The following is an 11,261-nucleotide window of genomic DNA, read 5'->3' on the forward strand; positions in this document are numbered from 1 at the left end:
TCCTTTTCCTTTTTCCTTTTCCCTTTTCCTTTTCCTTTTCGTTTTTCCTTTTCCTTTTTCCCTTTTTCCTTTTCCTTTTCCCTTTCCTTTTCCCTTTTCCTTCCCCCTACTTTTCCTTCTCCTTCTTCCACCCTTCCCTTCCCTTTTTCTCCTCCTTCTCCCCTTTCTTCTCCCTTCTCCTCCCTGCCTTACTCCCCCTTTTCCCTTGTCCCCTTTACGCCAGTCTCCCCATTTCCCCTCCTTCTCCCCCTTTTTCCCCCTTCTCTCCCCCTTCTGCCCCACTTCTCTCCCCTTTCCCTTCCTTCTCCTCCCTTTCCCCCTTTTCCTGCCCTTTTCCCCCTTTTCCTGCCCTTTTCCTCCTTTTCCTGCCCTTTTCCCCTTCCCCCCCTTTTTCCGCCCCTTTTCCTGCCCCTTTTCCTGCCCCTTTTCTGCCCCTTCTCCCCCTTTTCCCACCCTTTTCCCCCTTTTCCTGCCCTTTTCCTGCCTCTTTTCCCCCTTCTCCTCCTCCCCGTCTCTCCTGCCACTCCACCAGCGACCATTAAAGCCCTATGGTGGCCACCAGTGGTTGCCAGCCCATTGTATGGCACTGGCCAAGCTCATTGGTGATCATTGCCAGCTCATTGTACGGCACTGGCCAAGCGCTTTGGTACCTGATGACCATTGTATGACATTGGCCAAACCCTTTGGTGCCTGATGACCATTGTATGACATTGGCCAAGCCCTTTGGTGCCTGATGATCATTGTATGGCATTGGCCAAGCCCTTGGGTACCCGATGACCATTGTATGGCACTAACCAAACCCTTTGGTGCCTGATGAGCATTGTATGACATTGGCCAAGCCCTTTGGTCCCTGATGAGCATTGTATGACATTGACCAAGCCCTTTGGTGCCTGATGACCATTGTATGGCATTGGCCAAGCCCTTGGGTACCCGATGACCATTGGATGACATTGGCCAAGCCCTTTGGTACCTCATGACCATTGCATGGCACTAACCAAGCCGTTTGGTGCCCGATGACCATTGTATGACATTGGCCAAGCCCTTTGGTACCTGATGACCATTGTATGACATTGGCCAAGCCCTTTGGTCCCTGATGACCATTGTATGACATTGGCCAAGCCCTTTGGTGCCCGATGACCATTGTATGACATTGGCCAAGCCCTTTGGTACCTGATGACCATTGTATGATATTGGCGAAGCCCTCTGGTACCTGATGAGCATTGTATGACGTTGGCCAAGCCCTTTGGTGCTTGATGACCATTGTATGGCATTGGCCAAGCTCTTTGGTACCTGATGACCATTGTATGATATTGGCGAAGCCCTCTGGTACCTGATGAGCATTGTATGACGTTGGCCAAGCCCTTTGGTACCCGATGACCATTGTATGACATTGGCCAAGCCCTTTGGTACCTGATGACCATTGTATGACATTGGCCAAGCCCTTTGGTACCCGATGACCATTGTATGACATTGGCCAAGCCCTTTGGTACCTGATGACCATTGTATGACATTGGCCAAGCCCTTTGGTCCCTGATGACCATTGTATGACATTGGCCAAGCCCTTTGGTACCTGATGCCCATTGTATGACATTGGCCAAGCCCTTTGGTCCCTGATGAGCATTGTATGGCCCTGACCAAGCCGTTTGGTACCCGATGACCATTGCATGGCCCTGACCAAGCCCTTGGCTGCCCTTCACCGCCCATCTCCCATCAACCTCCATTTCTCTCCCCCATCCTCCCATCAAACCACTCCCCCATTGACCCCCTCTTTGTTTCGGGGGGGGGGTCTCCCCCCTCTCTCTCTATTCCCTATGGCAGAGGTCCAGTTCCGCCCGTACCGCACCGACGACTTCATCACTCGCCTCTACTACGAGACGCCGCGCTTGACCGTGCTCAACCAGACGTGGGTGCTGAAGGCGCGCGTCAACGACTCCGAGCGCAACCCCAACCTCTCGTGCAAGCGCACCCTCTCCTTCCAGCTCATCCTCAAGAGCAAGATCAACTCCCCCATGGAGTGCTCCTTCCTCCTCCTCGAGGGGCCCTACGACGACGTCAAGATCCGGCCCGTCATCTACCACTTCGTCTTCAGCAACGAGAGCAACGAGACGGATTACATGGCGCTGCCCATCGTCGACTCGGTGGAGTGCAACAAACTGCTGGCCGCCAAGAACATCAACCTGAGGCTTTTTATATTCCAGATCCAGAAGTGAGACTGGGGAGGAGGAAGGGAAACAAAAGGAAAAAAAAAAAAAAAGGAAAAAGAACAGGATACAAAAAAAAAACGGGGAGGAAAAAAAAAAAACAACAACAAAACAACAAACCCAACCCCCCCCCCCCAAAAAAAAAAAACTGGGGAAAAGCTCCTCCCAAAAAAACCTGGTAAAATACAAAAAAAACTTTGGGGGAAATACAGAATACATGGGAAAAATATAAAAAACTTTGGGGGAATACAGAAAACCTGGGAAAAATACAGAAAACTTTGGGGAAATACAGAATACGTGGGAAAAATACAGAAAACTTTGGGGAAATACAGAAATTTTGGGGAAAATACAGAATACCTGGGAAAAATATAAAAAACTTTGGGGAAAATACAGAAAATTTGGGGAAAATACAGAATACCTGGGGAAAACCCAAAAAACCTGGGAAAAATACAAGAAACTTTGGGGAAAATACAGAATACCTGGGGAAAACCCAAAAAACCTGGGGAAAATACAAAAAACTTTTTGGGAAATACAGAATACCTGGGAAAAAATACAAAAAACTTGGGGGAAATACAGAAAACCTGGGGAAAATACAAAAAAACTGGGAAAAATACAGAAAACTTGGGGGAAATACAGAATACCTGGGGAAAACCCAAAAAACCTGGGAAAAATACAAAAAACTTTGGGGAAAATACAGAATACCTGGGAAAAAATACAAAAAACTTGGGGAAAATACAGAAAACCTGGGGAAAATACAAAAAACCTGGGAAAAATACAGAAAACTTGGGGGAAATACAGAATACCTGGGGAAACCCCCAAAAACCTGGGAAAAATACAAAAAACTTTGGGGAAAATACAGAAAACCCAGGGAAAACCCAAAAAACCTGGGAAAAATACAAAAAACTTTGGGGAAATAACAGAAAACTTGGGGGAAATGCAAAAGAACTTGGGGAAAATACAGAAAACTTGGGGAAAATACAGAATACCTGGGGAAACGCAAAAAACCTGGGAAAAATACAAAAACTTTGGGGAAAATACAGAAAACCCAGGGAAAACCCAAAAAACCTGGAAAAAATACACAAAACTTGGGGAAAATACAGAAAACTTGGGGGGAAATACAGAATACCGAGGGAAAACCCAAAAAACCTGGGGAAAATACAAAAAATCTGGGGAAAATACAAAAAACTTGGGGGAAAATACAGAAAACTTGGGGGGAAATACAGAATACCTGGGGAAAACCCAAAAAACCTGGGGAAAATACAAAAAACTTTGGGGAAAATACAAAAAACCTCGGGAAAATACAAAAAAACCTTGGGGAAAATACGGAAAATTTGGGGGAAATACAGAATACCTGGGGAAAAATGCAGAAAACTTGGGGGAAATACAAAAAACCTGGGGTAAATACAGAAAAAAGTTGGGGAATATACAAAAAAGTTGGGGAAAATACAGAAAACTTGGGGGAAATACAAAAGAACTTGGGGAAAATACAAAAAACATGGGGAAAATACAAAATACCTGGGGAAAAATACAAAACTGGGGAAAATACAGAAAACCTGGGGAAAATACAAAAGAACTTGGGGAAAATACAAAAAACATGGGGAAAATACAAAAAACCTGGGGAAAACAAATAAATCATGGGAAACAACCCCCAAAACCCTGGGGAAAAGGCAAGAAACCGGGGGAAAACCCCCAAAACCTGGGAAAAACACAGAAATTGTGGGAAACAAGCCCCAAAATACTGGGAAAAAGACAAAAAACCTGGGAAAAATACAAAAAAACTGGGAAAACCACAAAAGTCGTGGGAAACAACCCCCAAATCCTGGGAAAAATACAAAAAACCTGGAAAAAAACACCAAAAACCTGGGAAACCCCCCAAAATCGTGGGAAATAACCCCAAAAACGCTGGGGAAAAGACAACCTGTGGAAAAAAACCCCAAAATCTGGGAAAAACACAAAAATCATGGTAAACAACCTCCAAAACCCTGGGAAAAAGACAAAAAATCCGGAAACCCCTGAAAACCATGGAAAAAAACCACAAAAAACCTGGGGAAAAACCCCCAAAGCCTGGGAACCCCCAAAAAAACCTGGGAAAAAAACCCAAAACACTGTGAAAACCCCGCAAAACTTGGGGGAAAAGTACAAAAATCGTGGGAGAAAACACAAAGAACTTGGGAAAACCGCAAAAAAACTGGGAAAAACCCCAAACCCTGGGAAAAACCACAAGAATAGTGGGAAAAAAATACAAAAAATCTGGGACTCCCCCAAAAAAAAACTGGGAAAAAAGACAAAAAACCTGGGAAACCCCCCAAAACGTGGGAAAGAAACAAAAAAATGTGGGACCCCCCCCCCCGAAACATGGTGATAAACCCCAAAAACCTGGGAAAAACCCAAAAAACATGGCAAAACCCCCCAAATCTGGGAAAAAACACACAAAAAAAAGGGGAAAAAAACCCACAAAAATGGGAAAAAACAGGCAAAAAACCTGGGAAAACCACAAAAACCTGGGACACCCCCTCCCCAAAAACTGGGAAAGCCACAGAAAACGTGGGGGAAACCCCCCAAAACCTGGGAAAAATACAAAAAACCTGGGATAAAAAAAAAAGCACCATTGAAGCCCCCCCAAAAAACCTGGGAAGAAACACAAAAAACCTGGGAAATACCCCAAAAAACTGGGAAAAAACCCACAAAAAAACTGGGAAAAATACCCCCTAAACTGGGAAAAGCCAGGCAAAAAAACCTGGGAACCTCCCCCCCCCCCCAATCCTGAGAAAAACAAAAACGTGGGAAAAAAAACCTGGGAACAAGACAAAAAACCTGGGAAAACACAAAAAACATGGGAAACCCCCCAAAAATGCAGGGAAAAAAAACCCCAAAACGGGGAAAAGGACAACCTGGAAAAAAGACAAAACTGGGAAAACCCCAATAAATGCAGGGAACACCCCCCCCCCCAAAAACTTGGGAAAAAGACAAAAAACCTGGGTAAAAATACAAAAAATGTGGGAAAACCCCCCCAAACCTGGGAAAAAGACAAAAAAAACTGGGAAAAATAAAAAAAAATGTGGGGAACCCCCCCAAAACCTGGGGAAAAGAAAAAATTCCTGGGAAAACCGCCCCAAAACTGGGAAAAAAGACAAAAATTCTGGGAAAAAGACACAAAACCTGGAAAAAAAACCCCAAAATGCGGGGGAAAAAAAACCCAAAACCTGGGGAAAAGACAAAAAAGCCTGGGAAAAAAACCACAAAAAACACGGGGAAAACTCCCCCAAAAACCTGGGAAAAACACAAAAATCCTGGGAAAAAGACACAAAACCTGGGAAAAACCCCCAAAATGCGAGGAAAAAAAACCCCAAAACCTGGGGAAAAGTCAAACCTGGGAAAAACACAAAAAACATGGGGAAACCCCCCAAAAACCTGGGAAAAAGACAAAAATCCTGGGAAACAGGCAAAAATCCTGGGAAAAAAAGACAAAAATCCTGGGAAAAAGGCAAAAAACCTGGGAAAACCGGACATAAATGGGATCAAAACCCCACAAGGAGCTTGGAAAACTCCCGAGAGACTCGGCAAATCCCTTTGGAAGCGCTGCAAAGAAGATGGGAAATGGCCCCAAAATGCCCCAAAATCCTCCTTAATAAAAAGCTGCGTTCGAGCTCAAAACAGGCCCTGGAGAACCCTAAAGAAAGGTGAAGAAACCCCCCCAAAAAGACCCCAAAATGTCCCAATTGACCTAAATGGACCCAAATAAAGGCCCCAGTAAACGTAAAGAAAAGACCCCAAAGAATCTCCCCAAAACACCTCTTAAAAACCCCAAAAGACCCCAAAAAGCAGCTCCCAAAACCTCACTGAAATGTCCCCAAAAAGTCCTCCAAATGGGCCCAAAAGCCTCAAAACCGGGCCTCAAAAAGACAAATTTGCACGAAATGGACTCAAATTCGGGCCCCCCAAAAGCCCTAAAATAGCAAAACGCCAAAAGGGTGGAAATGAGGTCAAAAGAAGGCCTGAAAACACACCAAAAAAGACCCAAAACTGCCCCAAAGAGACCTAAAAGTTGGCCCTGGGTGACTCTAAAGAAAAGACCCCAGAAACCCCCCAAAAGGTTCCAAAATCTGCAGAAAAGGCCCCAAAAATCCCCTAAAAACAAGGTTTCAAAAACGCCTCAGAAAAAGCCAAAAAACCCCTAAATAAGGTCAAAAAACCTCAAAACCAGACCCCAGAAAGTCAGAATTAGACCCAAGGAACCCAAAACTCCAAGAAACGCCCCAAAATCGCCTTTTGAAACTCACAAAATGCCCCCAAACCCGCTAAAAATGGCCCCAAAAGACACAAAAATGACCCCAAAAAGAGGTCCCGAGGAACTCTAAAAATCACCCCAAAAAGACTCAAAAATGGGCCCGAAAAAGCACAAAATGGCCCCAAAAGCTCAAATCCCCCCAAAAGTCCAGAAAAGGCTCCATAAACCACTAAAAACCTCAAAAAAGCATAATCTGACTCAAAAATGACCCCAAAACACTAAAAAGAGGCCCCCAAAAATCCCAAAATACCCCAAAAGACCTAAAAATTGGCCCGGAGAGCCTCAAGAAAGGGCCAAAAGCCCCCTCCCAAAAGGCTTCAAGAAACTCATAGAAAGAGGCCAAAACCCATAAAAATGACCCCAAAACACTCAAAAATTGGCCCAAAGGAGCTACAAAAATGGCCCAGAAAGACGCAAAAGAGGCTGAAACCCCCGAAAATTCCAAGAAATGCCCCAAAAGACATAAAAAATGGCACAAAAGACCCAAAAAATGGCCCCAAAAATTGCTCAGAAAAAAAACCCAAAATGGCACTGAAAAATTCAAAAAATACCCCAAAACGTCAAAAAATGTCAATGAAAACGTCAAACACCCTAAAAACCTCAAAATTGCCCCAAAACACCTCAAAACCGACTTAAAATGCCCCCCAAACACACAAAAACCTAAAAAATCCCATGAGATAACCCCCCAAAATTCCCCAAATTCCAAAATCCTAAAAAATCCCACAAAAATTTAAGCAGAAACGGCCAAAAATCACCCCAAAAACCAAAACGGATCCCCTCCCCCACCGCTGGGATTTCTCCGGAATTTGCTGGAAAACCTGGGAATTCGACCCAAAAATCCATCGGGATCGGGATCTGCGCCGTGGGGGATGGGAGGGGGTGTGGGGGTGGGGGAGGGGCGGCTCCTCCGGATGTTTTATTTGTGTAGAATAAATCGAAATGGGAATTTTCCAAATTTTGGGAGGATTTGGGGGGAAATTTTGGGGGGAATTTGGGGAAATTCTGCAGCAAAGTGGGGGTCAAAGGGGGTCCTGCCCCTCCCCCACCGGAAAGCATGGAGGGGGGAGGGGAGGGAATTCTGAGGAATTTTTGTCTTCAAAACAGGGATTTTGGGGGTTTGGTTTTTTTTTGCTCAAAATCTGAATTTTGGGGTTTTCTTTCAAAATTTGAATTTTGTTTTTTTTTTTCCCCTGAGAACTTCAATTTGGGATTTTTTTCCCTCAAAATCTGAATTTTGGGGTTTTCCCTCAAAACTTGAATTTTGGGGATTTTTTTCCATTAGAACTGCAGTTTTGGATTTTTTCCCTCAAAATCTGAATTTTTTTCGTTTTCCCTCAAAATTTGAATTTTTGGGGATTTTTTCCCCTCAGAACTTCAATTTTGGATTTTTCCCTCAAAATCTGAATTTTTGGGTTTTCTTTTCCCTCAAAACTTGAATTTTTGGGGATTTCTTAGCTCAGAACTTCAATTTTGATTTTTTCCCCCTCAAAATCTGAATTTTGGGATTCTCTTTTCCCTCAAAACTATAAATTCGGGTTTTTTAAAGAAAAACTTGAGGTTTTTCTTAAAAATTGAATTTTGGTGGGTTTTTTTTTTTCCTTAAAACTCGAAGTTTAGGGTATTTTTTCCTCCAAAACTTTTGTGGGGTTTCCCCCAAAACTTGAATGTTTTGGGGTCTTTTTCCCCCAATAATTAAGGATAAGGATTTGTTTCATTTTTCCCAAAATCTTTGGTGTTTTGGTGTTTCCCCCAAAGTTAGGGAATTTGGGTGGGTTTTTTGTTAATTTTGGATTTGGTTCATTTGGGGCGGGGGGGTGTCAATTTTTTATTTCAAAATTTGTGGTTTTCTTTAACAAAAATTGAGATTTTTTTTAAATACTGAATTTAGGGAATTCTTGTGGTTTTCTTTAACAAAAATGAGGGATTTTTTCCCCCGAATACCCAATTTAGGGAATTCTTGTGGTTTTATCAAAAATTAGGTTTTTTTAAACCCCAAATTTAGGGAATTTTTGCAGTTTTCTTTAACAAAAATTGAGGGTTTTTAAATCTGAAATTTATAGAACTTTTGAGGTTTTCCTTAACAAAAATAAGTCTTTTTCAATACCAAATTTAAGGAAATTTTGTGGTTTTCCTTAACAAAAATGAATTTATTTTTTCTTTTTCAATATCAAATTTAGGGAATTTTTGTGGTTTTTCTTAAGAAATATGAGATTTCTTTTTCTTTTTCAGTACCAAATTGAAAGAGTTTCTGTGGTTTTTCATAACAAGAATTAGGGTTTTTTACAATACCAAATTGAGGGATTTTTGGTGGTTTTCCTAAAAAAAGAGATTTTTTTTCTTTTACAACACCAAATTGAGGGAATTTTTGTGGTTTAACAAAAATGAGGTTTTTTTAATCCTAAATTTAGGGAATTTTTGTGTTTTTCTTTAACAGAAATGAGATTTTTAAAAATCCCAAATTGAGGGAATTTTTGTGGAATTTTTGGACAAAAATGAGGGGTATTTTTAATCCCAAATTTATGGATTTTTTCTGGTTTTCATTAACAAAAAGGAGGTTTTTTGGGTTTTTTTTAATCTCAAATGGAGCGAATATTTGGGGGCTTTCCTAACAAAAATGAGGGGGGTTTTAAATCCCAAATTTATGGAATTTTTTGTGGTTTTCTTTAATGAAAAAATTTTTTTTTTAAATCCCAAATAGAATTTTTGTGGGTTGTTCTAAAAAGCTGAGGGTTTTTTTAATCCCAAATTTATGGATTTTTTGTGTTTTTCTTTAACAAAAATTAGTTTTTTTTACTCCCAAATGGAGAGAAATTTTGTGGGTACTTTTTAACAAAAATGAGGGTTTTTTTAATCCGAAATTGAGGGAATTTTTGTGGTTTTCTTTAACAAAAATGAGGGATTTTGTTTTTGAATGCCAAATTTAGGGAATGTTGGTGCTTTTTACAAAAAAAAAAAGGGCGGAAGGGGGAGTTTATTTTATGGGTTTTTTTTTTTTTTCAGTTTTACCAAAATGGAGGGGGTGGGGGGGTAAGTGGGGGAGGGGTGGTTCTGCCGGAAGGGAACATCCAGGAATTGGGGTGGGATAGGGGAAAAAAAGGCAAAAACAAACAAAAAAAGAGGTTTTGTTTCCTTGGGGAATTTTTTGTTTAGTTTTGTTTTTTGGTTTTTTTTGTTGGTTTTGGGTTTGGTTATTCTTGGTTTCATTTGGTTTTGGGGCTCTTTTTGGTTTTGGGGGTTTTTTGTGTTTTTTCTTTTTTTTTTTTTGTGGTATTTTGGGGTGTTTGCTTTTTGTTGTTTTTTGTTTGTCTGTTTGTTTCATTTCCTTTTGGTGCTTTTAAGGTTTTGGGTTTTTTTTGTTGTTGTTTTTTGGTTTTGTTTTCTTGTTTTTTTTGGTTTTTGGTGTATTTTTTTCTGTGGGGTTTTGGTATTTTATGAGTTTCATTTTGTTTTGGGGATTTTTCGGTTTTGTTTTGTGGGGTTTTTTTAGATTTTGTTGTGTTTTTTTGGGGGGGTTGTGAGGTTTTTTTGTTTCATTTTCTTTCAAGGCTTTTTTGTTTTGTTTTGGGTTCTTTTGTTTTTATGGTTTTTTGTTTTGTTTTGTTTTGTTTTCTGTGGGTTCTTGTTTTTTGTTTCATTTTGGTTAGGGGCTTTTTTGGTTTTATTTTGTTTTTTGGGTTTTTTTCTGGTTTTTTTTTTTGTTTGTTTTTGTTTAGAGTTTTTTTGTGGGGTTTCCTGGTTTTGGGGCTGGGTTTTTCTTTTTTCTTTTATTTTTGTTGGGGTTTTTGTTGTTGTTTTGGGGATTTTTTTGGTGGGTTTTGGGTTTTTTTTTCCTGGCTTTTTTGTTGGTTTGCCTTGTTTCCTTTTTTATTCTTATTATTTAATTCTTTCAGTGTTTTTACCAAAACTTTGTGGGTTTTGGTGCTTTGGGGTTTCAGCTTTGGGTGGGCGTTTTGGTGTTGGATTTTTGTGAGGTTTTTTTGGTTTGGGGTTGGTTTGGTTTTTTTTTCCTTTTTGGGGTTTTTTGTTTGTTTTTTTGTGGGTTTTTGGTTTTTTTTTTGCTTGTTTTGGGTTTTTTGGGAGGTTTTGGGGTGGTTTTTTTTTTTTTGTTTTCCTCCATTTTTTCCCTTTTTAACACCAAAATTTGAGACTTTGGGGTTTTCTTTTGTTCCTTTTGGGTTTTTTTTTCTCAAACCTTGCTTTATTCACCCAATTCTTATCTTTCCCCTTGCTTTCACCCATTGGAGGTTTCCTTCCTACCAAAAAGGTGGGTTTTTTGGTTGGGTTCTTAACCAAAATTCGTGGGTTTTCTTGCTCATTGTACCAAAATTTGAAGTTTTCTTCCTTTTTTAACCCAAACTTGATTTTTTTTTGGTTAGTTTTACCCCAAATTGGCGATTTTGGGGGGGCTTTTTAGGGGTTTTCAGGCTGTTTTTTGGGGGGGCGGTTCCAGGGCACTGGGGAGCAATGGAGGCTACTGGGGAGCTACTGGTTTATACTGGACGGCACTTGGAGCCAATAGGTTGTTACTGGGGAGCTACTGGTTTATACTGGGGAGCAATGGGAGCCAATAGGAGGTTATTGAGGAGGTACTGATTTATACTGGGGGCAATGGGAGCCAATAGGAGGCTACTGGGGAGCTACTGGTTTATACTGGGGAGCACTAGGAGCCAATAGGAAGCTACTGGGGAGCTACTGGTTTATACTGGGAGCCAATAGAGGTTATTGGGCAGCTACTGGTTTATACTGGGGAGCACTGGGAGCCAATAGGAGGT

The 11,261-nt window shown here is 41.1% G+C and overlaps 1 protein-coding gene across 1 annotated transcript; it reads left to right on the forward strand.

Annotated features, from left to right (window-relative positions):
- The first annotated feature begins 1,811 nt into the window (after positions 1-1,811).
- On the forward strand, positions 1,812-2,219 carry LOC133218854 (zinc finger TRAF-type-containing protein 1-A). Its single transcript, XM_061365666.1, has one exon. It carries the CDS (start codon positions 1,812-1,814, stop codon positions 2,208-2,210), a length of 399 nt encoding a protein of 132 aa, XP_061221650.1. The 3' UTR covers positions 2,211-2,219.
- Positions 2,220-11,261: the final 9,042 nt, after the last annotated feature.

The sequence above is a fragment of the Neopsephotus bourkii genome, unplaced genomic scaffold, assembly GCF_033783945.1.
Source record: "Neopsephotus bourkii isolate Nb327-2 ecotype Australia unplaced genomic scaffold, CSIRO-AGI_Nbou_v1 NB_1291, whole genome shotgun sequence".
NCBI classification, from domain to species: Eukaryota; Metazoa; Chordata; class Aves; order Psittaciformes; family Psittacidae; genus Neopsephotus; species Neopsephotus bourkii.